Source organism: Camellia sinensis, chromosome 9 (genome assembly GCF_055761805.1).
Source record: "Camellia sinensis isolate YWXY chromosome 9, ASM5576180v1, whole genome shotgun sequence".
In the NCBI taxonomy this organism is placed as follows: domain Eukaryota; kingdom Viridiplantae; phylum Streptophyta; class Magnoliopsida; order Ericales; family Theaceae; genus Camellia; species Camellia sinensis.
Window position 1 is genome coordinate 96,231,872 of NC_138969.1, and position 25,458 is coordinate 96,257,329.

Here is a 25,458-nt window from a genome sequence, read left to right on the forward strand (position 1 = left end):
GGCCCAATTCATATCAAACAACCTCAAACACATTATTTCCCATACTCATATTTATGCGCATTTCATATTCATGATATCATGATCACCTTTCTGTTCAAACGGCCTTTGGCCCATTACATTCATATTCAAATGGCCGTTGGTCTATCAAAACATTTTAACGTATCAAATGGCCTCAAGCCCAATTCTCACATATTAAATGTGTCAAACAGCCTCAGGCCCAATTCATATCAAACAACCTTGGGCCCAAACCATGTTCTTCACAAAGCCTTATACAAACATTAGTCATATCGAATACTCATTCACAATTCAAATCAGCAAATCCATGAAACTTGTATAAAAGTAGCATTTGGCCAATACTATATCTTTACTAAGATATTACTCACAGTGGTCCATCGATGGATTTGCCCTCGTGGTTGACCCTACACATTTCATAACACATTGGGTCACAAGCAATTCAATCCGTTCTTAACTTGTTTATTTCTATTAGGCCTCTTTCTAATTCTTTTAATTCATTTACAATGCCCAATGCATGCCTAAGAGTGTTTAGAAATAAAAGATAGTGAAAAATAGAACATGAAATAACTTTTCAAAATTTCAAAAATAGGGCACTCTACTCTAGTGCAGCTTTGGTCGCTCGTGCATACTGTAAAACTCTGCAAAAGTATTGGTTGCTTCATTTTCATGCTCGAGCATAGCTTTTCTCACTCGAGCCAGGACTCAAAGATGTGAGTGGTCGCTCAAGCGCAACTCTTCTCGCTCAAGCTAACATCAATGTCTACAAAACTTCTGGTTACCTTTATTTTACATTTGAGCAAGAACTTCCACGCTCAAGCGAAGGTGTTGAATTTTGGAAATTTTAGCTCATTGTGTGAGCTTCAAAACACATATCTGAGACCAAAATCATGCATGACTTACCCAAAAACTTCATAAACATGTATTTGAACACTAATACTTGATGAATTACATTTCTTATACACAAAACTTCATGAATTTGGCAAATCATTGTTGTAACTACCATGCAAGCATGAATCCAAACTTAAACTCTTTTCTATCGTCATCAAGATATGGATTTGAGCTCTATAGCTTCAAAAGTCATGCAACCATGTTCCATAATCCTATAATTCATGGATGCATGTCTAAAATAACTACCAATTCTACATGTTTAACATGCTTCAAGCTCAAATGTACATAATCATGGTGAATACATACATACATGTATATACAAACTTCAATTTCATTATATTAAAGTCAAGTCTCATTCTTATCTTTATTTTGTTTTTGAATTCACATAACCATGATCTTGAACACATAAATTAGAGTTTAACTACTCACTTGAAGCTTCAATTCTTCCAAATTTAACTAATCTCTTGAGCCTAGCTTCCAAATTCCCAAGCTTTGAGCCAAAATCCACAACTTGTGCTCTCTTTCTCTCTCTCTCTCTCTCTCTCTAGAGTGTAATTCAGCCAAGTATGAGAAATGGGCTCAAGTGTGAGCTCATATATTAATCTCCAATGCATTTATAAGCTAGACTAACCAACATTACTAATCCAAGCTTAGTATTAATGAATTAGGCTCAATTAATCATTAAATTAATCTAATTATTTTGATCCGAATCAATTTTTAATTAAATCTCACCGCAGGCTTTAAAAATCATGCTAATCGCAAAACTACGGTAAATTTCTATTTTTGTCGCCTCTACGGCCTTCAATTTAATCTTATTGCAAAAAATCAAACAGATTTTTCTACAGTGAATAGATAGAAATTCAAAAACACATATAGTCATATAATTGGCACTCAAAATCATATCAGGCGCATAATCACAATCATAATTAGGATTAATTAACATAACACAGAACAGGGTTATCACAAATGGATAGGAAGTTGAATAATTGCCAAGTAATTCACAATGTAAGTGAACCACAGAGGATTTACTTGTGACACAACCAAAAGTTGCTCATCTGGAAAGGAATCGTGCAAAGATGATAGGTCACTAGTGTACTCAATCGAAATACGAGAGAGATGATCTGTTACCACATTCTCAAAACCTTTCTTATCTTGACTCTCAAGATCAAATTCTTGTAATAAAAGGATCCATTTAATCACCTAGTTTTAGTCTCTCTGTTGGAAAGTAAATGCCACAAACCAACATGATCAGTGATGGCTATAACCTTAGAACCAAGCAGATATGATTGAAATTTGTCTAGGGCAATGACAATTGCTAGCAACTCTTTTTTAGTGGTGGTATAGTTCAATTGGGCATTATTAAGAGTCTTACTAGCATAGGAAATGACCTGAGACTTTTTGTTTAGTCTTTGGCCTACGATTGCACCAACCACATAGACAGATGTATCACACATGCTTTCGAAGGGTAAGGACAAATCAAGTGACTGTAAGATTGGGGCTACAGATAGAGCAGCCCGTAATTTTTCAAATGCTGCTAGACATGCATCATCAATGACAAAAGGGGTGTCCTTAATTAGAAGACTGCACCAAGGGCATGAAATCTTGCTGAAATCTTTGATGAATCTACAGTAGAAACTAGCGTGCCCTAGGAAAGAACGTACTAGACGTACAAAAGTAGATAGGGGAAGGCTAGAAATTAGATTGACTTTTGCTTTGTCAATCTTTATTCCTCGCTTTGGCAGAATGTGACCGAACACGATACCCTCTTGAACCATAAAATGACTCTTCTCCCAACTAAGGACAAGGTTGGTTTGTATGCAACGCTTAAGAACCTTAGTTAAATTTTGAAGACACTACTCAAACGATGGGCCAAAAAATGAGAAGTCATTCATGAAAATTAAAAAAAAAATATTCTACCATGTTAGAAAAGATAGCCATCATGCTTCTTTGAAAGGTCGTTGGTGCATTACACAAGCCAAATGGCAAACGCAGGTAGGCAAATGTACGGAAAATGCAAGTGAAAGTTGTTTTCTCTTGGTCATCTGGAAAGACTAGCACTTGATTGTATCCAAAATAGCCATCTAGAAAACAATAAAAACTCTGACCCACTAACCGCTCAAGGATTTGACCAATGAAGGGCAATGGAAAGTGATCCTTCCTAGTTATGGAGTTGAGTTTTCTATAGTCAATACAGATGCGCCACCTAGTAGTGGTACTTGTAGAAATTAGTTCACCGCTCTCATTTTCAACCACTGTGATTCCTAACTTCTTAGGTACAACCTGTGTAGGACTGACCCACTTGCTATCAGAGATGGGGTAAATCATACCCACATCTAACATTTTCACCACTTCCTTTTTCACTACTTCTTTCATGTTGGGATTCAATCTCTGTCGCATCTCACGTGAAGGTTTTGCATTCTCTTCAAGATAAATGTGGTGCATGCAAACAGAGGGATCAATTCCCTTCAAATCAGCCACTAACTGCCCCATAGAACTCTTATACTCCTTAAGCACACTTAAAAGGAACACTCTTGCTCACTAAAAAGGTTAGATGCGATAATCATATGAAGAGTGCCATCAGCCCCCAAGAAAGAGTATTTAACTGAAGCTGGAAAGGGTTTCAACTTAAGTTTTGGTGGTGACTCAGTGGAAGGTAATGTTGGCTCACTAGAGATGGTAGGTAGAAGCTCAAATCGGGGTTCCCAGGGTTGAAAGTTCAGGTGAGCGTCAAGATAACCATTGACCTCCTCAATGGATTTGTCAATATCATAGTTCTCAAACCTAAAATGAGTAAGACATGCCTCTAAAGGATCTGTTGAGATGATAGACAGAAGAGCGTCATCAACCAACTTATCAACCACATTAACTACATAACATTCTTCCTCATTAGATGGATGTTAGGATGCGTGAAACACATTCATTTTGACTTGCATGTTTTCAAATGATACTTCTATTACACCTGTTTTACAATTGATGTATGCATTGGTTGTGGCTAAGAAAGGTTGCCCTAAGATGACTGGGATTTGTTTCTTATCAGGTATGATAGGTTCCATGTCAATGACAAACAAATCAATAGGAAAATGGAACCTATCAACCTTAACCAGAACATCCTCAAGTATGCGACGAGGAGTTTTAAGGGAATGATCAGCTAACTAAAGAGTCAATGATATGGGTTTCAACTCACCAAGCCCAAATTCCATACACACTGAATACGGAAGAAGATTGACACTAGCACCTAAGTCAAGAAATGCCTTATCGATCAAGTGATTACCAATGATACAAAAGATGGTAGGTGCACCTGGATCTTTAAGCTTAGGGGCAATGTTGTTGGTCAGAATGGAACTCATTTGTTCAGTGAGTAGAATCTTTTTGGTCAGATCGGTCTTGGATTTACGCTTTTGCGTGCACAAGTCTTTGAGAAATTCGGCATAGGAGGGTACTTGTTTAATCTCCTCCAACAAGGGGAGATTGATTTTCATCTGTTTGAACACCTCCATTATTGCCTCAATAGATGCCTTTTTCTTACTGAAGGGAGAAGAGGCACCTAAACATTGTGGAAATGGTGCTTTTGGCACATAGGGTGCCATAAGCTCGCACGGTGGTCTTGAGGAAAGGCTATTGTTTCTAGTCTTATCACTTTGTTCTGGTGGGTTTGGACTTTGACTACCCCTTTCACCCTGTTTGTCATAGTTTCATTAGTTCGGTTTGGTATTTCTAGACCACTCCTAAGAGTCATGATCAATTGAATTTGTTGTATGTTCTTGTCATTAGATAATTCCACCCCATACTACCCCTTTGGATTTTTGTCTAGCTAACTAGGCAATTGTCCTTCCTTCTTCTTACTTAATGTGTTATCCATTTGGCCAATTTGGGTCTCAAGTTTTGCAATGGGCTAGCCATAAGAATGGACAAGCTGGTTTGTAGCTTGCAAGAGTTGTAACAAATTTTCCTCAAAAGGTAAATTTTTTCTAGGAGGATATTGGTGTGACTATTGAGACACAGAATGGTAGAAATGGATTAGCAAAATTTTGAAAATTCTATCTTGTTGGAGGTGGAACATAGGAATTTCCGTGTGATTGTGAACACCGAGAAAAGTTTAGATGGTTTCTCTATCCAAGGTTATAGGTGTTCGAGAATGGATCATTACCTGATTTAGAGAAACTGTTGACTACATTGACATGCTCTGAATCTAACTTGGGACATTGAAGTGTTGATGGACACTCGGCCTCACAGTGCATGACACTTAAACAAATTGACAAGCCTCTTGGTAAGGAGGTTGTGCAAGTTGCGAAGAAATGTGTCCTATTGCTAACGGTTGATCCAGTTTTTTAGATAACATTTCAACTTGATGAGCAATATCAACACTATGAGTTACCTCATATAAGCCACTTCACTTTATACCACTAGGGGTTGGTTACTTTTCATGCTGACAGGAAGATGCACCGTGCATGGAGTTTTCACTCAGATTTTCAAACAACTCCCAAGCCTCTACGTCACTCCTATTCATAAATGTTCCACCGCAGCCTGAATCGACCATTTGCTTAAATGAGTCGGTTAGACCATAATAAAAGATGTAAACAAGTTGTTATTAGGCTATCTCATGATGAGGACATTGATGTAGTACACCCCAAAACCTTTCCTAAGTCTCATGGAAGTGCTAATTATCAATTTGAGAAAAATTGTTAATGCAAGCAATAACTAATTGGTTTTTCCCATTTAAAAATATTTGTCCAAAAATCTTTGCCTCATTTGGCCCCAGGTTGTGATACTGTTTGCGAGTAAGGATTTTAGCTAGCGCTCAGCCTTGTCCTTAAGTGAAAAGGGAAAGTGTGTGAGAGTTGAGGCATACATAGCATTCAAACATCTAATTATGTTAAGAAACATCTTCATCTCATTAACATAATGCATATGGTATGTTTTCTAAGTAGAAATTATGAAATTATAAAGGAAACTTTGGAGACTTTGAAGAGTTTTAAAGTGGGAAGCCGTAGTATATGATGGAGACTTAGGGAGGTTACTTGAATTGCTAATTTGAACATCTAGGTAATTTAGATAACCTTAAGTGAAGAGCTTAATGGACTTAGTCTAATGAATAGAGCCTTATGGGTGCTTAATAAAAAATAAAGTAGGATTAGTGAAAATTAAACAAGATTGGTTTGAGCCTAAATGAGATTAATTAGACCAAACTAGAAGGTAATTGTTAACTAAGCATGGTTAATTAGAATAAAGCTTGATTAATTAGACTAATAAGGTAATTGTTAACTAAACTAATCAGGTAGTACAAAAGAGAAGGAATTTGAAAGATGGACAGGAATTGAGAGAGTTGAGAGCCTTGAGAGCTCGAGAGAAAAGGAGAAAAAGGATAGAAAAATAAAGGAAAAATCAAAGGAAGCTAGAAGCCTAGAAATCCAAAGAAAATCACATAGAGGTAAAAAATCTAACCCTCTGTCATTGTATGTAATCAAAATACAACTATAAATTCATTTAGGATGAGTTTTGAAAAGATTAATGGAAGGAAAAATGAAATAGATTGAAATGTAGGAAAAGGTTTGATGAATGGATGTGAGAGCATGTTTTGAGTTGTTTTACCAAAGATTTGAGCCATAGAAGTGTTAAGTCATAAGTTTCTACCAATTCATCACCCTTAGGAACCCTTGAATCTTGCTTTGAAAGATTAAAAAGGAAGAGGTGATAGAAAGTTAGGAAAGATATGAATTCTTGATCAAATCTTATCTTTTCATTGTTTTTGCCCCAAAATCACTTATATAAATGAATTTTTATACATCATGCATGATAATTATATGTTTAAGGACCATGCATATCATGTTTGGGGGTTTTAAAATGCAGGAGATCCAAGTAGAACTGCCTAAGAACAGCCTAGAATAGAGCAGGTTCGCAAACTGTAAATTCTGCTCTGCAGATGACCGCTTGAGCAGTGGAAAGACCGGCCAAGCGAATTAAGCCAACTTCTAGCACTTTGTTTCATAGACCTGAGATTTTGGGAGCCTTGTTTTTAGGCTCGAGCCACCATATAACCACTTGAGCTAACTATTTTCATATAAGCCCATCGCTCGAGCACTTAGATGACTGCTCGAGTGGTCTGTCTAGGCCAGCCCAATTTTGACAAACACTCATATGGTCATATTTTCTTTCCTTATTTCTTCTAAGCTTTTGTATACATGATTTATAGTCAATTCAAGACTTGAATCAAGTTAGAAACTGATTAAAACCATGTTTAGTTAGGAAAGAAAAGCAAAGAAAAGATAGTTAATCGTTTTGTTTATGTTTCATCAATGTTTGCATTTGAATTATGTAGGTTGAGTCGTAAGGTGGTTAAGTTGAGCACGAGCCATCTGTGAGTAATATTATTGTAACGTTATGTTCAAAGATCGTTTTAGAAAGCTTAATACTATGCAATGATTTATGAAATTCTATTTTGCACATGAATGAACGAATGTCCTCTATTTTGTTAAAATTATGGATGGCATCCTTAGATAGTCCCAGTCATTAGGGGACAGTCTAAATATACCATAACCTTATTTGAGCTCCATTGCCACCAAAGTGTGGATTGCCTAATTGTACCCGAGTCGATTATTCCATTAAGAGGCTCTTTGGATGTACCATTTATCATGAAATGTTTATGAACGCTAAATGCTATACAAAATGTTTTGTGAATGCTATAATTTGTTCATTCACCATCTTACTATAGTATTATTCATTGGGTTTGGCTCATCTTTTATATATGTATGTAGGTGACCAAGAGGAGGAGCATCGGTCGTGGCCGTGGACTTGTTATGGAGTATTTTATTTTTCTTTTAGTTCTTTTGATATTTTGGAAGGGAAGTTTCAGAAGACAAGCTTTATATGTAAACAAGTTTTTGCGTGTATGGATGTTTCGTTATACTTTCTTTTGTATTTATAAATGATGTAAATTATACAGGATATAACCAATAAAGTCGTGTGCTTCTTATGATACTTATGCACTGCTCTATGCAGCTTTCTTTTTGTACTCCTCTCGGATACGATAGCCCTACAGTTCAGACTCCCGTAGTTCTGAATCTGATTTCACAAGTGCAATGTGAAATAGATAAACATAACTAAGTCCAAATTCGGCAAATCTTTTGGGAAATCAATTTTGAATCAAAATGCCAAAAATGGACTACTTTACTAGATTACAGAGTCACCCCCTAAATATTTCTAGAAAATTTAGGAAACCTACGACTTGTGCCAAAGGCCACGTGTTCGACATCATGAAAGTGCCTCGGCTCGGGAACTTAGGTATGAGAGGGGAAGGTCATGAATTGAGCACCCTACTCACCCGATCAAAGATCGGCCTCTACTAATCATGATGTGATTTTTATTTACATTATATGCTCTTGTTCCGATTATTAGGCTAATTTACAATTTGTTGCACACAAGTATAAACTAATTTGCAAAAGTTGGAACACTTTGATCTTATGTTTGTTTTGAAAAGTGTTTGAATATGCACCACTTGAAAAAGTCATCTCATATATACTTTAAACAAATTACCCCAACTTAAGCAATTAGCTTTCATCCACAGGTGTAGAGAACCCATTTTTTATGGCCCCTACGACTTGGACGTCATCGCTTGCACACCCAATGATGAGTCTATATGCTTGTCAAGTGCTCGAAGTCCTCAGCGGAATGCCATAGCTTTGAGCCTTTGAAACCTTACACCCCTGTTGCCTTTGTTTTGGACCAAACCTAGTGGCCTTTAAGCCTGCAACCTCTGGTGGCATGTCGACCACCTCTCGGGGCAACCGGCCATCGCTCTTAGTTGCCGGCCACTGATGTGGCCTACCGGCCACCAGTGATGGTCGGCCTACCACCAATGTGTTTTGCGGATATTTTGTGACAGTTGTGTCAGCTGTTTGCAAAAATGCTTGCATCTACTCCCACGTGTATGGCTGGATGTTCTCTAGACAAATTCATGTTTTCTATATATAGAGGACCTCCCTCTCATGTTTTAAGGCCAGAAAAAGTTTGGAGCAAAATTTTTCCTCTCTCTCTTGCAAATTTCTACACTCTTGCCTATATATCCTTAACCTTTGCCTATACACTCTAAACTAAGCCTTCTCATCTTTGAGTTGAGGTGTCTTTGAGCTTTGTTGGAGCTCTTGAGGATGTGTTTGCTTGATTTTATTGCTTGGAATTGATTTCCTCTTCCAGAGGTATAAGGCTTTGCCTCTTTACTTGCTTTAACTACTCTTTTTCTTGCAATTTTCCAGGTGTTTTTGGGCTATAAAAACTCTATATTTTTGGGCTGAAACTTGGGTTTTAAGGCCATTAATGGTTGAGCAGTGGTTTATCGTTCTTTGCACTTTATTTTGAAGGCCTTTTCCCTTGCGTTTCCCATCCCTTTACCATCTGATTTTGAGCTTTTAAACACTATTTTTCAAAGTTATTTTAGTAGCCAAAATCATGTTTTAAAGTCCAAATTTGGAGGGGTTAGCCTCCCCTCCTTGTGTTTTGCTTACTAACCTAGCTTGTGCTATGTTTTAGCTTATTTATCTAGCTATTTTTGTCTTAATTCTAGCATATTTTAGGACTGTTTTTAGAATTTTTTTAGCACTATTTTTGGTTGATAGTTTCATTTGAGCTTTGGTTTGCATGCTTGCAGTGTAATTGTCCTCATGAGTTTGGTGTTTTAGGCATTAGACACCATCTTATTTGAGTTGATTACACTTATTTATGGCTTTCCATACTTGTGATCACTCGTAATCATCTATGCAACCTCCCTCCTTTCTTGGCTTTTGTTTTGCTTTGAAAGTGGTTCAAACTACTTGTTTGTTTAAGCATGAGATTGAGATGTCATGCTTAATGGTTTAATCCCTTTGTGGGTTCATTACCAATGGTATGATGTCTCTTTCATGCCCAAACAAACTCTTGGTTTGAGCCCTCTTTCCATTCGAGGACCTTAAACTCACCTTTGGACTCAATGAATTAAAGGATAGTTGGTAATTAAAAGGAAGTAATTAAAATGTGACTAAAATGGTGCAACATAAGAATTTGTTTTGTGTTCAATTTGACGTTAATTGAACACATGGAAGCTTGAGGTATTTCATACTCATTAGTGATGAAATAGTTCAAGTTTTCAAGGTTACCACTTCCCTTGATCAATTCATAAAAGGGAGGAGGTTAGAGTCGTATTTTGTTGCATTTATTAAACTTGCACTCCTTGGTTCATAAGCCATCATGCAATGAAATTGCTTAAGTTTATGATTTGTGGACCAAGCTTACTATTCATTTGATTTGTTCATCATAAGGAGGGGTGACTTGTGCAAACAAACCCTTGAGAATACCCTGTGCATGCTCTATTGCAAAAAGATGAACAATGCAGCAGTGGTCGATAGGCCATCACTGGTGGCCGGCAGGCCATCACTCCTGGCTGATCAGCCACTAATGTAAAATCCAGCAGTGTATTTTTGAGCTGCTATTCTGGAAGTGGACAAAGGTGTAAGTGTTCTACTGCACAACCGAGACCTTCTTGAAGCAAAACAGTGGCCTTTTCGGAAGGAAACCAAGCACGTGCATAAGCATTCCTCGCATACCGAGCATGTTTAAATTTCAATATTTAGTTTAGATATTTGTTGTAATTAATTAGTTGTAGCTAGTTAATTTTGTAAAGTGTTGTAATTAATTAGTTAGTTAACTAGTTGTTCGATTTTGTCTTGTAATTATTTTAGTTAACTAGAATAGTTAATTCATTTGTTGCAATAATTAGTTAAGTAGTTTAGCTAATTTACTTTGTGTTGTAATAATTCGCTTAGCATTAGCTAGTTAACTAGTTAGTTCATATTCGGACTCTCCTTTGTGAGAGCACAATGTTGTGATAACTTGTATGTCTTCCAACCCCATGTCTTTCTCCCTTTTATTTACTAGCTTATGATGGTTAGTTTAGGGACATCATGTTTTGTTTAGCATACTTCATGCTTGCATCCATTTGTATTGCATGCACCGAGGCTCGGTTCATCATTCTAACTTGCATTGTTAGTTTAATACTTCTTTCAATACGTGCTTAGACCACATGCTATCAACTCGATTCATATGCCATATTAGTAGCTGAGCCTAGTAATTGCATATCGCATGTGCTGCATTAGTCGTGTTGCATTAGTTAGAGCATGCATTTTTCTAACCTGTTGTTTTGCCTTGCCTTAGAGTACTAAGTGAGCATTTTTCGCTTTAGCATGATTGTCACACCCCAAATCCGGGTATGACCGGCCGTGGCCCACAGGGCCTTAGCCCATGGCACACGTAAGCCTAAACACGAATCCATAAACACATTGAATAACTATACAATAGTCTAGTAATAAATAACCAAAACTCAATCTAGTGACATGCCACAAGTATAAACGGCAAAACCAACCGTAATCAATACCATCCAAACTTATGGGATATAAACAGCCCACATAACAAAATAATTCTAAATGAACCTCAATAAAAAATAAAAAGAAGTATGCACAAACTTGGCATAACAATCTAACACAAAATAAATGTTTGTCCTAGAGGTCCATGCAATCGAGTCTCAGCTACGCCATGAGTCCACCCTAAGTCCTTCTAACACCTGGAAGTGATAAAAACTAAGTTAGCTGATAGCTCAGTGAGTAGCAACATGGATAGTAAATATAGTTTTGAAAACATGGCTCAATTCCAAAATAAGATATATATCACAGAAACTAGATTGGCATACAGTTTGGTAAATACAATCTATTTCAAAAAAAAAAAGTTCCACAGTTCAACACTTAAAATACTCATGTCTCGCAAGAACATGATAAATAACATTTTCCACTTAAAACAGATTATAACATGAACACCAATAATTTTCTGGGTACCAATGAAAACAAATAATATGCCACACAGTTCTCAAGGCTATAAGCCCTGTTGGATCCAATACCAAACTAAGAGTCATCCTCAGGGTGGCACCTGGGCCTTTTCTCAAAGACGATCCGATTGAAGGTCACCTAGCTTTTTTTTAAGGACTTTTCCTTACAATCGTTGAGCACTAGGGTCATCATGGCCCAACCCGAATCTGTTCCCTAGTGGCCAGAGTCACCACACACAGTGGAATAATTTCCCTGGACTAAATACACATATGGTCCCAATAATCAATACACATCAGTTTTGCAAAACATGGCAGTTCATCATTATAAACATGAGACCAAAACAAATAACTTACGGTATGCCAAGTTCACACATGTTTCAGAAATAATTTGATTCAATTGATAATATAATAATTTATCAAAACAGTTTAGTCATGAAACAACAATTTAATTTTCCAACAATTCAGGGTAGGGGAACACTTATAAAAATATGTAGCATGAAACTACTCACCTGAAAACGATATCATATAATCCTCGAATAAAGTATGAAAGTCCAACTAGTGCCCTGAACCAATATGAAAACTACACGTCACTACTAATGTAAAAATACTAAAAATAAGAACTAAATAACCCTAAACTAAAGCGCACTAACACGGCTCAACCCAACTCACCGTTACTCTTAAATATTACTTAAGTTCATGTTCTCCAAGGTCTAAAATCACCCAAGACATGGGTTCAAATCAAAATTTAACTAAAAATAACTTTAAGATAAAACAGAGTTTTAAACAAGTTTTCCCAATCTATTCGCTAACTTTGAAAATTACAAAACCCACTCCACGCTATTCGAAAAATTTCAAAAACCTCTAGATATCAACTAATATATTCTAAGTTTCAAACCCAATTGGTTTCACTTGATTTGCTTATCAAAATAATTATCTACAATTTATTATATCCAAACAGGTTATTTTCTGCAGCACTTTAAAGAAATTGCCGCTTCTCTTAACATACATGAGCAATCAATGCAAGCCCAAAAATTTAAGAATCTAGACTCGTAACCGGTTCTAATGACGCTGATTTGATAATTTTTGGATTTATACCCAAAGAGAACACACTCCCGAATTTATTGTTTAAAACCAGTTTTCTGGACAGATTTGAACGCATCAGTTTTTATGGATTTTGACTCCCCAAAATTATGAAAAAATTCATATCTGCAATTCAATATGTAATTAATCTACTGTAAAAATTTTAGTTCAAAATTCATTCGTTTGATATGGTTTCTTGATTTTTAAAGTTTGTGATTCTGTGCAGAATTTTTATCCAATGACTTTAGCTGCCTAATTCGCTTTAAAATTTTGCATGATAATAATATACACAAAACATTAACCCAATCAGCCAAACCGTTCCTTTTCTTCCAACAACTCTCGACACCCACAAGCACCATAACTATGTAAACAATAATCTATAATAGAACAAGAATAAACTGATTCTTACCTTAGAGTTGTTCAACCACAAAGTTGCTGGAAACTTCTCTCTCTCTCTCTCTCTCTCTCTCTCTCTCTCTCTCTCTCTCTCTCTCTCTCTCTCTCTCTCTCTCTCTCTCTCTCTCTCTCTCTCTCAGCTGCTGCTATATGTTGAAAGTGTAGTACAAAGCAATTATAATAAGGGTTAAGGTTTTTGTTAGGAAAACTAGGGTTGTTCTATATATATCTAAACAAAACTCTAAATAATTATCTAAACAAAAGGTTTTAAATTATTATCTCTTTATATTATTTTAATTTCTATCTCCGTTAAAATATAAATATTATTAGATCAAAATATGCTTACTAATTTGGCACTTAAATTTATTTTTTATTTTTTATTTTAAATAATAAATCTTGCCTCTAAATTAAAGACTTTCACCATAAATTTATTTTAGCTTTTAAAATTAATTAAAAGACCCTCCAATAATATTTAATTTGCACTTTAGGATTCACCACCAAAATATTTTGAGATTGTAATATTATTATTATTTAATTATTTACTTAATTTTTATATTCGGGTTCTCACAATGATTGCACGAATATGATTGTTGCCATGTCTAGCATGCTTTCCATGAGGCTAAATGCTTAAGCGCCATAAATTGCTTGAATGCATGTGGATGAAGGCTAGTTGCTTGAATTGGAATAATTTAAGTAATGTTTATATGCCATCACTTTTTCAAGTGGTACATATTCGAAACAATTTTCAAATCAAACGTGAATCAAGTGTTCCAATTTTCACAAGTTAGTCTATACTTGTGTATGCGCATCTCATAGTAATGCTAGCCTAATAAACCAGAACAAGAGCATATAATGTACATAAGATTCATATCATGATTAGTAGAGGCAGATCTTTGATCGAGCGAGTGAGGGTGCTCAATTCATGACATTCCTCTCTCGTACCTAAGTTCTCGAGCCAAGAAAATCTTGGTAATGACGGACACGTGGCCTTTGGCACGAGTCATAGGTTTCCTAAATTTTCCAAAAAATATATTTAGGTGGCGACTCTGTATTTGGCAAAGTAGTCCATGTTTGGCAATTTGATTCAAAATCGATTTTTCAAAAGATTTGTCGGATTGGGACTCTTTGGTATTTATCTATTTTACATTGCACTTGTGAGATCAGATTCAGAACTACGGGAGTCCGATACAGTAGGTCTTACTCGTCTCCCAAAAGGGGGCACGAAAAAGTCGAGCTATAGTTTCTAGCAACTCTGTTGGGGAATTTAGAGAAGTTGACTTGAAATTCATGATAAGAAATTTTATCTACACTTATATGTTTCTTTGCATTGCATTTGCATTGGTGCGTTTAAGTCACTGTGTTTGCCATCTTTTATTCCTGGATGATTTGCCGAAGGCTTGCCCGAAAAGCTTGCCAAAAGGCTAACCGGTCACGGGCTCTGCCATGATGGGAACACAACCCTTGGATCTGGACTACCACTGTACCGTTTGATCCTCCTTTCACTTCTCGGTGTTAGGTGTGAGAGGTATATTAGGTAGTCTTGTCGAGGTATCCTTCTGACCATTTGGCCTAGTTGCATATTGAAAAGTCGTAGAGACTGTTCCAAACTAGGACAGGATGCTTACCTGAATACAAGATTGCGTGAAACTGCTTTGTTTGAAGAGTGAATCGTAGTTCTTGACAAAACTAGGACAGGGTATCCCTACCCCCTCATAGGGGTGTTTTGGCTCTCACATTAACTGGTATGTGCTTTACAGTGAAACTGTACAAGAATGCGCGTATCAATTGCAAGTTTGGTATCTGTTTTGGGAGACAGAATTCAGTGTTAAGTGCTGTCTACAACTTTGATTACATCTGTGTGTTGTTAACATCAATAGCTAAGGTGTTGTACGGTTTCTGATTACTGCTTTCCTTTTGCTTTATTTCTTTTTGCTAGGTAGTATAACACCATAGCTTCAGACAATTCTGATATCCCCCAAATGCTCTGGACCCGAGTCAGAAGGCTTTGCAAAGTTGAGGATCTTGTTAGGGGATAGCCCGTGTTTACTTCGCTTCCACCAGTTACTAAACGAATGAGAGTTGGACAAAGTTCACCGGTCTAATTTTTACAACAGTCACCCATCAATTCACCTACATCCAGTCAGGCTCAGGGACAGTCTTCGACATCTAGTCCAGTACAAGATCACTCGCCCATTCTGATGGCACAGTATCCCCCAGTTAGTATAAAGGAATTGATCCATCTCCTTTAACAGGCAGTTGAAACCCTGCAGCAAGACGTTGCTCGTCAAACCGAGGTCACAGCTTGTCAAGTTGAGGTGATAAACAGGCTGCAACAACAACAACCATAACCGGCAGCAGCTTTTACATCTCATGCACCTCCTACAGGTATTCCAGCACCTGGAGCCACTGCCTATATTGCTAATGTCCAAGAGAATCAGGGCAATCCAGCAGAGCCGATCCCACCACAAGCCTCCAAAGCACCTGTGTATCAAACTGAGGCTCCATTTGAATTTAAGGTTGACCCAACTGTACTTAAGGTCAACAAGATGGAAAAGCTATTCAAGAGGGCACAGGGTGTTAACTCCATCCCCGATATAGAAGATGGGTATACCGACCCTGCAGTGACATTGCCAAATCGTTTCAAAACGCCGCACATCGATAGATTCGATGGCTTCGGAGATCCCATGGCTCATATACGGCTGTTTTCAGACATCCTGCGGCTGATAGGCCTAACTAGATTGTAGAAGCTCTCTCTCTTTGGCCGAACCATGTCACGAATAATAACCATAAGCTATGGAAACTTGGAGGATTCTGTGAAGCAGAACTGGGAGGAAATGGCTGAGGCCTTTATTGCTCAATACTCATTCAACACGCAAATCGAGGTCACAACTTTTGATCTTCAGGCAACGTGCCAGGAGCCAAATGAGGGCTTCTAAGAATTGGTGATGAGGTGGAGTGCTAAAGCTTCAATGATGACCACACAGCCTTCTGAGAAAGACCAGATAAGGATGGTAGTCCACAATCTGCACGAGAAGTTGTTGCAGAAAATGATCGTCTTACCTCTGTTCACGTTCACTGAGCTCCATGAGATAGGGGTTCAAAATCAAGATGCCATGAAACAAAGGCTGATTACTGATGAGAAAGAGCAGGCAAAGAGGCCTTTTGTGTGCAGTTCCAATGCAACCACCAATGGTGGCACAGCTAGGCGGCCGTCGGATGTGATTGTTGTCACCACCCCAATCAAAACCACCAATCCCTTTACCAATACAACTCCACAAACTTCAGCCAACTCTGCCTAATCCCAGAGGACCTTTACCTAACTCTACATGACCCTATCTCAAGCCATGAAGGTATTGGTCAAAAAGGGGCACCTCAAACCATTAGAGCCTCGCCCACTACCTGATCCTCTTCCACCCAAACACAACCCAGCCAAGTATTGTGTGTTTAACCAACAGTACAGTCACGATATCGACCAATGCTTCAGACTGCGTCATGAGATTCAAGACCTTATTGGCAACAAGGTGATTGCACCACCCCAGAAACCAAATGTAACTACAAACCCTCTCCCGGTCCACAATCAAGTTCCTCCACCTTAAAATCTAAACCTAATCCATACACTAGCCATCCCCTATGACCGCAGTGTATATATTACCCCTTCCCACCTACCCAGACCGATTGTGTTCATTCCTAAAAGCACAGATTTTTGCATGATGAACATGTCCACACTTCAACCTAAGCCTGTGGTGGTGACAATTGCCGTAGAAGGGAGGTTGGCCTTAGAGGAGAGTATGAGTCCATTGCTTGAGTGTTGTAAGGATTTGTCTAAAGGGGTGCACGATCCATGCTGTTACATTGTGCCAATTGATCAAGTCAAGCCAGAAGTGGTATTTCCAACTATAGTAGAGGTCAATATGGTTAGGGAGGATGGCCCGAGCCATGGTTTGGATGATCTGGCAAAACTTGATGAGGACTTAGACAACCTGCAGTTCTTCAACAAACGAGATCATGGGAATATGCAGATTGACTGGTTCGATTTGAATGTATCAATGGATAACTCTGGGTAGTTGAGTGATGAACTGAATAGGGAGGAAGGAACTGAAATGAAATCGGAAGAAAATGAAGCAGGAATTACTGTAGTGGCCGAAAAGGCCGATAAAAAGGGAAAACTGCCGGAAAACACTGGTATGGAAAATTCAGCTCTGGAACTGGGCGCTATAAGCACTGTGGACACAAAACAGAAAGCTGCGGTAAAGTAATTTGAGCAAGAGGGGGTCAAAGTCAACCAAAAAGCAGTACTGGCCGAATACCCTGTGGGGGATACTTATGATGTGAGAGTGATCAGAACAGAGCCGGACACCTATTCGTCGGCTAACGGAGGTGTATGGTGGAAGGATGACGATCTACATCTGGCTCACACTAACAAAGATTAGGTTGAGTGCCTTCCAGACAACACGTGGTACGCAGAAGAGATAGATCATATGACAAGAAATGGGCTGTATTTTAAGCCACTACACTTAGATCAAGCTAAGGCATCTGGAAAAGATAAAGAGGTTAAGAAACAAAAAGACAAGCAGCTAGAGGAAGAGGCAATGTTAAATTAACTGAAGAAAATCCAAGCTGACATCTCGATTTGGGTCTGCTCATGGCCTCCCGAGTGCATCGACAGGCTATACTGTCAGCAATAGACAAAGCTAAATTGTCCATTGACACTACCCCTGAACAACTTGTGGGATTGGTCTTCCCAGGTGGCACCAAGCCAACCCTAACCTTTTCTAATAAAGAACTGCCGCCAGAAGGCTCAGTTCACAACAAACCCTTGTATATATCTGTTGAGTGCAAGGAAAAATGGGTACGGTGGTGTTGATAGACACTGATTCAGCTATCAATGTCTGCCTTTCCCACATAGCTTATGGTATTGGCCTTAAACCAGTAGACTTCGTGCCCACAACCCAAGTGATTCAGGCATATGATAATACAAGCAGAGAGATTATGAGCACGGTACAAATCAAAGTCCAGGTAGGCCCAACTCAGCAGGATGTCAATTTTCATGTCCCAGATGTCGCGGCCACCTTCAATTTACTGCTAGGGAGGCCCTGGCTACATTATGTGAAAGCAGTCTCCTCTACCTTCCACCAAATGTTGAAGTACCCTCACAGGACGGCAGTGGCGATTGTTTTCAAGAATTCATCCATCCATCTTTCCCCAGAGGTGACTACACCAATGTTGGAGATCATTCATGGTGATGAAGATATATTCCTCTTAGGGTTCACTCTGGCTGAGGCTTGGGTGGTGCAGACCATTTTGGCCACAGATAAGGGCATGTATGTTAGCACCTAATCTATCTATGTCATGAACAAAGTATAGCATGTGCCAGGAATGGGACTTGGAAGAAGTGGCTGGAAAGGTGTCACAACATTGACAGGCGTACTGCATAATCCATTTGCGTTTGGTCTGGGTTATGTACACACCAAAGAGGACTGGCTCAGGAAAAGGAAAGAGATGACGGGCAGTGCCAGAGCCAAGCAAGCATGGAAACACTATGAGCTCTTTCACAGGCCAATCAAGGGAACGTTGAATGGCTGCTTTGTTCAAGAGGGAGAAGATTTTTCCTTTTGTGGCTTTCCCGAGCCTTGGATGAATTCCACAAAATAGCGTGTCCCCCGACTTCAAAATCTTCTTCGACCTGCAGTTGCGAGATAGTGATGTCGAGAAAAAGGCTGAACCAACTGCTGAAGCTGAACAGAGCATGGAAAATGACTGAAATAGCAGGAAACTTAGAGTAGGGGTAACACTGGCATGTCTCCTTACAGCTACTCTGGCTGACTAAGAGAACTTGGAGGATAACCTTACCATCTCCATGATCGGGGACCAACTGGGTGTGAACCCATCCAGCAACATTTTGGATGCATCAGAGGCACCATCTCTTATCTGGCAGCTAGAGGAGGGCTACCTGTCTAGTTCTGAGTTGGGTGATGAGCTATAATCTGATTCCACTGAGCCTGTGGAGTCGGAATCAGATTTCGAATCTTCTGAGTCCGAGTCTGGTATTCCTATGGGTGATAACCGAAATGCCAAGGTCTTGTCCAGGTCTCCTTTTTGCTTTTAAGTCAGTTGTAACTGAAGAGCTGGATCTTATCAATAAGAACGTTGCCGATTTTGAGTATTTCTTTTTGCCGCTTATTTATTGTATTGACCAAGATTTTCAGAATTTTAATGAAAACAAAGAGGAAGGAATTCCTCCGGTTTTGAAAAACTTGATTAATTAGGAGGAGGAGAGGTTTGCAAATCCCCGTGCTGATGAAATCATTGCTATTAATGTGGGTACTGAGAATGATCCGCATCCGGTCCAGATCGGATCCACGTTGTCTTCGAAGGAGCGCGAGCACTTAGTCGCTTTATTAAAATATTTCAAAGATGTTTTCGCATGGTCCTACGAAGACATGCCCGGAATCGATCTTGAGATTGTACAGCATTGGATCCCTCTTGACCCCGAGGCCCTACCCGTCAAACAAAAGTTGCGTAGAATCCGCCCGAATTGGGCATTGAAAATCAAAGAAGAGGTCACCAAGCAAATCGAGGAAGGTTTCTTGTTAGTATTTGAACATCCGACTTGTTTGGCCAACATCATCCCAGTGCCAAAAACGGATGGTAGAATCTGAGTGTCTGTGGACTTCAGGATTTGAACAGAGCCAGTCCAAAGGACGACTTCCCTCTGTCGCACATCGACGAACTAGTGGATTTCACTGCGGGCCATGCATTGCTATCCTTTATGGATGGGTATTTCTGCTATAACCAAATTTTGATGGCACCCAAGGATAGAGGGAAAATTGCATTTACTACGCCATGGGGTACCTACTGCTATCAAGTTATGCCATTTGGGCTGAAGAATGCCGGGGTTACCTATTAGAGAGATGCAACCACTATTCTGCAAGATATGGTCAACCAAGAGGTCGAGGTGTACGTGGACGACATGATTGTCAAGTCCAAAGAAAGAGAGGACCACTACACCACCTTGAAGAAATTCTTTTAATGAATTAGAGAGTAGATGTTGAGGTTGAACCCATAGAAATGTACTTTCGGCAAGATAGTAGGGAAAATGCTGGGCTTTTTTATCACACAGAAGAGCATCGGAGTAGATCCTTCCAAAATCAAGGTCATCCTAGAAATGCCACCACGAATGACTAAAAAGGAAGTTGAGGCACTACTTGTTAGCTCACTCCGTAATTATGGTTTCGAGATTAGATCCCATCAAATATCTCTTTTAGGAACCAAACCTTACGGGTAGGCTAGCTCCTTGGTTGCTTCTCCTCTCCGAATTTGATCTCAAATACATCACCCGCAAGTTGGTCAAGGGAAGAGCTGTAGCGGAGTTCCTAGCAGATCACCAGGTAGAATGGGATGAAGCAGTGGAATACCTATTCCCAGATGACGCCTATAGACACCCCATTTTTGACAGCCCATAAGACTTGGGCGTTACTGATGGTTTACTTGGTGATAAAAGGTGTGCAGGGCAAAGATCCAGTTTCTTCGGCAAGGAGAGAGACAAGTCTCAAATTCACACCCCGTTTTGGACCAAAGCTATTTTGGATGGTTTTTAGACCTTAAAACCCTCTCTTTCAAAACTTTTTTGAAATAAAGTTTCTGCGATGTTCCGAGGCTCGCATTTTGTCAAACATTGTGCTTTTTCGGTAAACCGAGCAGGGACGAAGTGGAAATGAATGAAAGAGAGATGAAATCTTTGAAAAATCTTTCAAAACACCTTGCTTAGGGGTTTGAAGTTGAAGAAAGGAGGGGAAGAGAGAAGAAACCAAGTTGGAAGAGAAGACAGGCATGAATCTGGGTAGAATGGAGTCGAGCAGTCCTCGCTGAATCGGGCTTATTAATCTACATACTTGGATTTTAGCTATAGGGCCACCACCGTTGGAGAGCTCACTTCCGGGGCTTCATTTTTCACTCAAGAATCTCTTAAAGCCAAGTCCGGGTGGGGGAGATATGATCAGTTGAAGTTGGGCATCATCCCGGTTGGATCGAATCTGCGCGGCTTCACCAAAAAGGGCATAACTTTTTTCACATGAGGCATTTTAATGCAAAGTTTGCGCCATTGGAAAGCTAACTTCCGGGGCTTCAATCTAGACACCCACCGGCCACTTTTTGACCTTGGAAGCATCTTTGGCAATCTATTTATCCGACCGGAAATTTATTGTGCCGACCGGCCATGTATTTTAGCCGACTGACCATTTTTGCTGGCCGACGACCTTCCGGAGTATTTTATAGATTGAGTGGTTGCCAACTGTGCCAGCTGGAGGGCACAGAATGGATCCTCCATACACTTTGCTCTTAGTTTGAAGCTTCTAAGAGAAGCTTTAGTCTCTTGGCTCTATAAAGGAAGCTCTCCTCTTCCTTATACCAGGTTAGAAAACTAGTTGGAGCAATACATACAATCCTCCATATATTTATCTCATCCAAGCCTCCAAACCCTAAAATCCTTGCTCCATTTGCACTACACCCTATAGCACCACACCACCACTCCATTCTAGCAGCTTGGAGGGCCTTCTCAGAGCTTTGGAGGCACCTTTTCTCAAGCCAAAAGGGTGCTAAAGTTTGGTCTTCAAGGATGAGCAACATTTCCTCTCTTTTAAGCTTATTTTTGTATCCTTTCTGAGCCATACATGCTTGCATATTTGGGATCCGACCCTAACTGGAACTAGGCTTATTTTGAGCTACTTTTCATGTTTGTTTAAGGGCCTCTCACTGTTTGAGGCCTCCTTGTTGCACTTGCTTCATTGCCTCTCTTGTATGCCATTTTGTTGTGTAGTATTTTTGGCCTATGTATAAATTGTTTTGAGGCATGTCATAAACTGTAAAGTTGCTCATTTTTAGCCCTTATTCAACATTGTTGAAGGGCTCATCACTGTTTGAGGCTTCCATTTTCCACTTGCCTTTATATCTCTCTTTTGGCTCCATTTTTGCATGATTTGTTAGCCTCTTATGCTTCTGTTTTTGAGCTTTGGTCCGAACTATAAATGGCCTTATTTTGACCCCCTCTTCATGTTTCATTAAGGGTCTTTTACTTTTTGAGGCATCCTTTTTGTACTTTGTGTTATAGCTCTCTTTTTGGCCTTGTTTTGCATAATATTTTGAGCATACTTGTGCACTGTTTTAGGTTTGATCATAAACTTAAAAATGCCATATTTTGGGTCCCTTTTGAACATTGTTGAAGGGCCCTCTCTTGTTTGGGTCCAGCAGCTGTGACTTGCTTCTTTATCTCACATTTAGGGCCATTTTTGCATATTGGTTTAGCCCTATTTGTGTTCATTGTTTGGTCTTACTTAAAACTGAAAACATGCTTGTTTTCAGGCTGCCTTGAATCTGTATTCATGCTTCATGTTCAAACAATGCATGCTTTGTATAGCTGTAGGGCATTGTGTGTGCCTAGTTTTGCATTTCGGGTCTCATTCCATGCATCGGGTGCCATGTTTCCATGATTCGGGGCTGTTTTATATCACATTTCAGTGCTGAAATTACATGCTTGTATGCCATATTTCATGCCTCACCATGCCTGGTTAGAGTTTCATACAATGCCTTAGGTTTGGTCCTCGGTTTGCGTGCATGCGTGCACGCGTTTCGAGAGTCTCATTTTCATCTAATGGCCACTGATTTTGGCATGCTTGCGAGCTATCCATGTTAGTTTAAGTCCATCATCGCATGTTGTTGCATTCCATGTTTACTTACATGTTTAGGTTACGCGCCTAGTATACATTGCTCATTTGCATGTTCATGTTGCATACTTAGCCTCCATGCCTAGGCTGCATTTCATTGAGCATGCATCCCTTGCCTCTTGATCAATCATGATAGGGGTTGGGGCCCTTTGATGTATTTTGTGCTTGCATTTCATTTGATATCGAAGTTGCAAAACTTGGCCTCTTCGGCCATCATGCGTAATTGATGGCCCGAGGGTCGAGGGGCATACTCCCTTGAGTCCATTACATGATTGGGAGAGTGGCCATGCATACACTTGCTTGAAATTCCATGCCATACACTGTCCGTTCTTGTTGCTGTCAAAAACCAGATTCCGCAGGAACTTTCTGCCGACCGGCAGTATTCAGTGCCGACCGACAATCCTTCCTGGGCCGGTAGCTTCATCAGCAGCCGACAGATATTTTCAATGGCCGGTGGACATTTCCTTTAGCCGATGGTGTTCCACAGTGTTCAGGGGACCTATCCCAGAACTTTGGCAATTTTCAGAGAAGCATTGCAGTGTAAACCGAGGCGGCAGTGGTATGGTACGGACTTTCCGGGCGAGACGGGTTCGAGCATGCATCATTCGCGCATCCCAAGGCAGGGGCTGTGGCCACCTTTCCTTTTGCATTCATTCTGTTAATTAATTAGAAATTCTGTAATAATTAATGTGTTTATTATTCGGACTGTAATATTTATTTGGACCCTCCGAGTGAGGGCAATTATGTAATAAGTGTGGGTGAGTGTGTGTATGTCTTCCAACCCCACGTCTTTCTTCCCTTTTATTTACCTGCTTATGATGGTAGACTAGGGCATATTTAAAATCAGCATATCTTATGCTATGCATGCATGCATTCATGCATTTGTCTCGCATGCACCGGGCTCGGCGCATCATTCTGACTACATTTGTATTTCAATTCCAAATTGAATACGTGTTAGTTGTAGCATTTCACACGTCATCGTAAATTAGCCGAGCCTATCTCAGTTGCATCTTGCATGTGTTGCATTAGCCATCTTAACATGAACTAGGATCATGCATGTGATTACTAACTAGTTCCTGTTTTGGCTTGGAGTACTCTGTAAGTTCTTTTGCTTTAGCATCCTTGCATGCATGTGAGTGTTGCCATGACATCATGATTACCATGAGGCTAGCTGCTTATGTGATATAACTGCTTCAATGCCTGTGGATGGAGGTTGAGTTACCTAAATTGGAAAAAACGCATTAAAGCTGTGAATTTTAAGCCCACTAGATAGTAGCAGAATCACCTTTTCTAAAAACCCACTTGAGGGTGGCAAAACCTGCATTTTAGCCTACTTGCGAGTAGCAAACCATTTTCAAAACAAACATGAAATGTTTTTTTGTTCCAATTTAGGCGATTTGGTCTATACTTGTTTGCTGTGCGCATAACATAGTAATGCTAGGCTAATAATTGGTTTAAGAACACATAACGTTTTCAAAAACGGATATCATGGTTAGTAGAGGCCGATCTTCGGATCGGGCGAGAGGCGGTGCTCATAGTTGACCTTCCCCAATCGTACCCAAGTTCCTGAACCGAGGCAACTTTGGTGATGACGGACACGTGGCCTTTGGCACCGAGTCAGGGTTTCCTAAATTCCCCAAAATAAAATATTTAGGTAGCGACTCTGTATCTGGCAAAGTAGTCCATGTTTGGCACTTCTTTTTCTAAAAATCTATTTTCTCAGAACGATTTGCCAGATTTGGACTCTTTGGTTCAGATTAAGAACCGTGACACAAATCGAGTCCGAACTGTAGCGTGGTCCCTCGCGGACGTGTTACAGTTTCTGGCGACTCTGCTGGGGATTTTAGAGAGCTTGACTCGAACTCATGATATCCTGTTTTGATTTCATTTATGTGTCTCTTTACATTGCATGTGCATTGGTGCCCCTAGGACACCGTGTTTGCCATCTGCCATTCTTGAACGGTTTGCCGGAGGCTTGTCTTGTCAAGGCATGACCATAAGGCTGACCGGTTATGGGCTCTGACAGTATGGGAGCACAAACCCCGGTTTTACCGGGGCACCCTTTTTGACCATTCGACCTAGTGCATATTCGGAATCTATAGTGACCATCCCAAACTAGGGCAGGTTGCTTACTCGATGCTAAGTTGTTTGAAACCGCTGCGTGCATAGTGAAACCATAGCTCCTGACAAAATAGGACAGGGAAACCCTACCCCAACATAGGGGTGTTTTGGCTCTCTCTTACTTGCTATGTGCTTTTAGAGTGTATCTCTATAGAGACGCATATAATAGTTTGCAAGTCTGGGTATCAGGCCTGTGGGCATCAGCATCAGTATTTGGGGAATCAGTTTTACCCGAGGGTATCAGTTTACAGGCAGATATTTGGGAAACAGTGATCAGTATTGAGTACATTCATCCTAGTATGCTCAAATCCGTTCCAGTGAAATTGTGCTGAGATGCTGTCTGTTTTCTCCTTTGCTAGGTAGTCCTGGAACTATAGCTTCAGAAGGCTCCGATAT

The 25,458-nt window shown here is 39.7% G+C and overlaps 3 protein-coding genes across 3 annotated transcripts in view; all 3 read right to left on the bottom strand.

Moving 5' to 3' along the window:
* Window positions 1–1,863: 1,863 nt before the first annotated feature.
* On the bottom strand, window positions 1,864–3,393 carry LOC145799633 (uncharacterized). The gene is made up of 3 exons (XM_082889234.1): window positions 3,017–3,393; window positions 2,144–2,484; window positions 1,864–2,054 (listed from the first exon to the last, which is right to left on the bottom strand). Exons 1-3 carry the CDS (start codon window positions 3,391–3,393, stop codon window positions 1,864–1,866), a joined length of 909 nt encoding a protein of 302 aa, XP_082745360.1.
* Window positions 3,394–3,419: 26 nt separating this feature from the next.
* Window positions 3,420–4,400, bottom strand: LOC145799634 (uncharacterized). The gene is made up of 2 exons (XM_082889235.1): window positions 4,088–4,400; window positions 3,420–3,769 (listed from the first exon to the last, which is right to left on the bottom strand). The coding sequence occupies exons 1-2, from the start codon at window positions 4,398–4,400 to the stop codon at window positions 3,420–3,422; spliced, it is 663 nt and encodes a 220-aa protein (XP_082745361.1).
* A 14,488-nt stretch (window positions 4,401–18,888) lies between these two features.
* LOC145799635 (uncharacterized) overlaps window positions 18,889–25,458 on the bottom strand; it is a 38,187-nt gene continuing 31,617 nt past the window's right edge. Inside the window, exons 10-11 of the mRNA XM_082889236.1 lie at window positions 19,173–19,272; window positions 18,889–18,979 (exon numbers count right to left, since the gene is read on the bottom strand). Of these exons, the coding sequence (XP_082745362.1) occupies window positions 18,889–18,979; window positions 19,173–19,272 (191 nt within the window). The remainder of the gene's footprint in view (window positions 18,980–19,172; window positions 19,273–25,458) is intronic.